Here is a 2,231-nt window from a genome sequence, read left to right as displayed (position 1 = left end):
TCCCTTTACAGAAACCATGTTGACTTTTCCCAACAAATGATGTTCATTTATGTGTCTGACAATTCTGTTCTTTCTATTTTATTCTGTTATTCTCTTGGGTCACATACATTGGAAACTCAAACTATCAGTTGTATCAATCTTCCGATGTTTACTGAAAACTTTATTTGTTGTTCCAGAAGGGAGATGCCGTGGGGTGAGGTTACCTTCTCCCGGCTTCCACCAGTCTGACTGACAGCACAGCCTGCGTGTGCGCACTGCATCGATCTATTCCTAGGGGCGTATTATGCAGAGAGCAGAGGAAGGAAATCAAACACTCATCACAGAATTCATCCTCCTAGGCTTTGGGAATGGCCTGGAACTGCAGCCCCTTCTCTTCCTGTTCTTTCTAGCGAGCTACATTGTGACTGTGGCTGGGAACATCCTCATCATTGTGCTAGTGGTGTCTGACCCACATCTTCACACCCCCATGTACTATTTACTGTGCAACTTGGCCTGCGTGGAGACCTGCTACAGCTCCATCTTTCTGCCCCGGCTGCTGGTCAGTCTCGTGACAGGGGACAGGACCATCTCTGTGAAGGGCTGCATCGTCCAATTGTATTTCTTTGGTATCATGTCAAATACAGAATCGCTGCTGCTCACGGCCATGTCCTACGACCGGTACATAGCCATCTGCCACCCTCTCCGCTACACTGTTCTGATGAGTGGCAAGATCTGTAGCCAGCTGGTGGCACTGTCCTTCCTATGTAGCTTACTGAGCTGCACCATCCTGAATATTTTCTTCTTCCAATTAACGTTTTGTGGGTCCAATGAAATCGACCATTACTTCTGTGATTTCTCACCCGTGATAAAGGTGTCCTGCAGTGACACCCGGATTCTGCAACTGGTGACATATGTTGTGGCTTCCCTAGGAACACTTGTGCCCTGTCTACTCACTTTGGTGTCCTACATTTATATCATCAGCACCATCCTGAGGATCCCCTCCAGCATCAGGAGGCAAAAGGCCTTTTCTACCTGTTCCACTCACCTCATTGTAATTACAGTTTTCTATGGGGCTGTGATTGCTGTGTACATGGTTCCAACAGCCAACATGCCCAAGGTCCTGCACAAAATATTCTCCCTCTACTACATCGTCCTGACTCCCCTGATCAACCCCATCATCTACTGCCTAAGAAACAAGGAGATCAACAAGTCCCTGAGAAAAGCTTTTCTGAAAAAGAGAGTTACTCCCCCTGTGCAGTAACGCCTGTTCTTTGAGATGTGTGTCCCTGTGTGTGCTCCACTCGAGGTGCTGGGCTCGTCCCGGTGCCGCAAACTGGAGGAATTTTCATTAGCAGTAGCCCCTTACCGGACTGCGCATGCGTGACTGCCCCTTCGCGCCTTTCATCTGAGCGCAGTCTGGTCTTGTCAGCTTCCACCCAACCGGAAGCATCTGAAACATATCAATAGAAGCTCCGAAGCAGGGAGAAGGGTGGGACGTGGAGCACCCACAGGGACACACATCTCGAAGAACAGACGTTACTGCACAGGGTGAGTAACTCTCTTTTCTTCATCAAGTAGTGTCCCTGAGGGTGCTCCACTCGAGGTGAGTACACAGCAGTGGTCCAACGTTACATGAGTGCTTCGGATCTATCACCCTCGTGCTGTAGACAAGATAGCCTGAGCTACCCTTGAATCAGAGGTAAGTATGTTCGCTAGGGCATAGTGTCTAGCGAATGTGAGGATAGATGACCAGGTTGCCGCACGGCATATGTCCTGCAACGGAACTCCGTGAAGATAGCCAATGGATGTCGCTATGCCCCAGGTGGAATGAGCACGAAGACTGTTCGGAAGAGATTTGTTGCGCAAGGCATAACATTATGTGATGCAAGCAATGACCAAGTGGCAAATACGCTGCGCAGAAAGTAGCTTGCCCTTGGAGCGCTCGGCTGTAGAAAGGAAAAGTCGCTGAGACTTCCTAAAGACCCGAGTTCTGTCAAGGTAAAAGTCCAGTGCTCGCCTGACATCTAGAGTGTGTAGACGTGCATCTTCCAATGGGGAGTGAGGCTTTGGGTGGAAAGTCGGCAGGATTATGCGCTCATTTATGTGGAAAGCAGAGTTGACCTTTGGCAAAAATGATGGCTGGACACGCAGTACTGCCACATGACTGAAGAATTGCGTGTATGGTGGATCGGTGGAAAGAGCTGCTAATTCCCTTACTCGACGCGCCGACGTGATGGCAAGTAGGAACACCG

At 49.4% G+C, this 2,231-nt stretch overlaps 1 protein-coding gene across 1 annotated transcript; it reads left to right on the top strand.

The window, feature by feature from the left end:
• Nucleotides 1-283: 283 nt before the first annotated feature.
• Nucleotides 284-1,240, top strand: LOC142821106 (olfactory receptor 1E16-like). Its single transcript, XM_075911911.1, has one exon. It carries the CDS (start codon nt 284-286, stop codon nt 1,238-1,240), a length of 957 nt encoding a protein of 318 aa, XP_075768026.1.
• The last annotated feature ends 991 nt before the right edge of the window (nt 1,241-2,231 follow it).

Source organism: Pelodiscus sinensis, chromosome 30 (assembly GCF_049634645.1).
Source record: "Pelodiscus sinensis isolate JC-2024 chromosome 30, ASM4963464v1, whole genome shotgun sequence".
NCBI lineage: Eukaryota > Metazoa > Chordata > Testudines > Trionychidae > Pelodiscus > Pelodiscus sinensis.
This window is presented reverse-complemented; position numbering and strand designations above follow the sequence as displayed.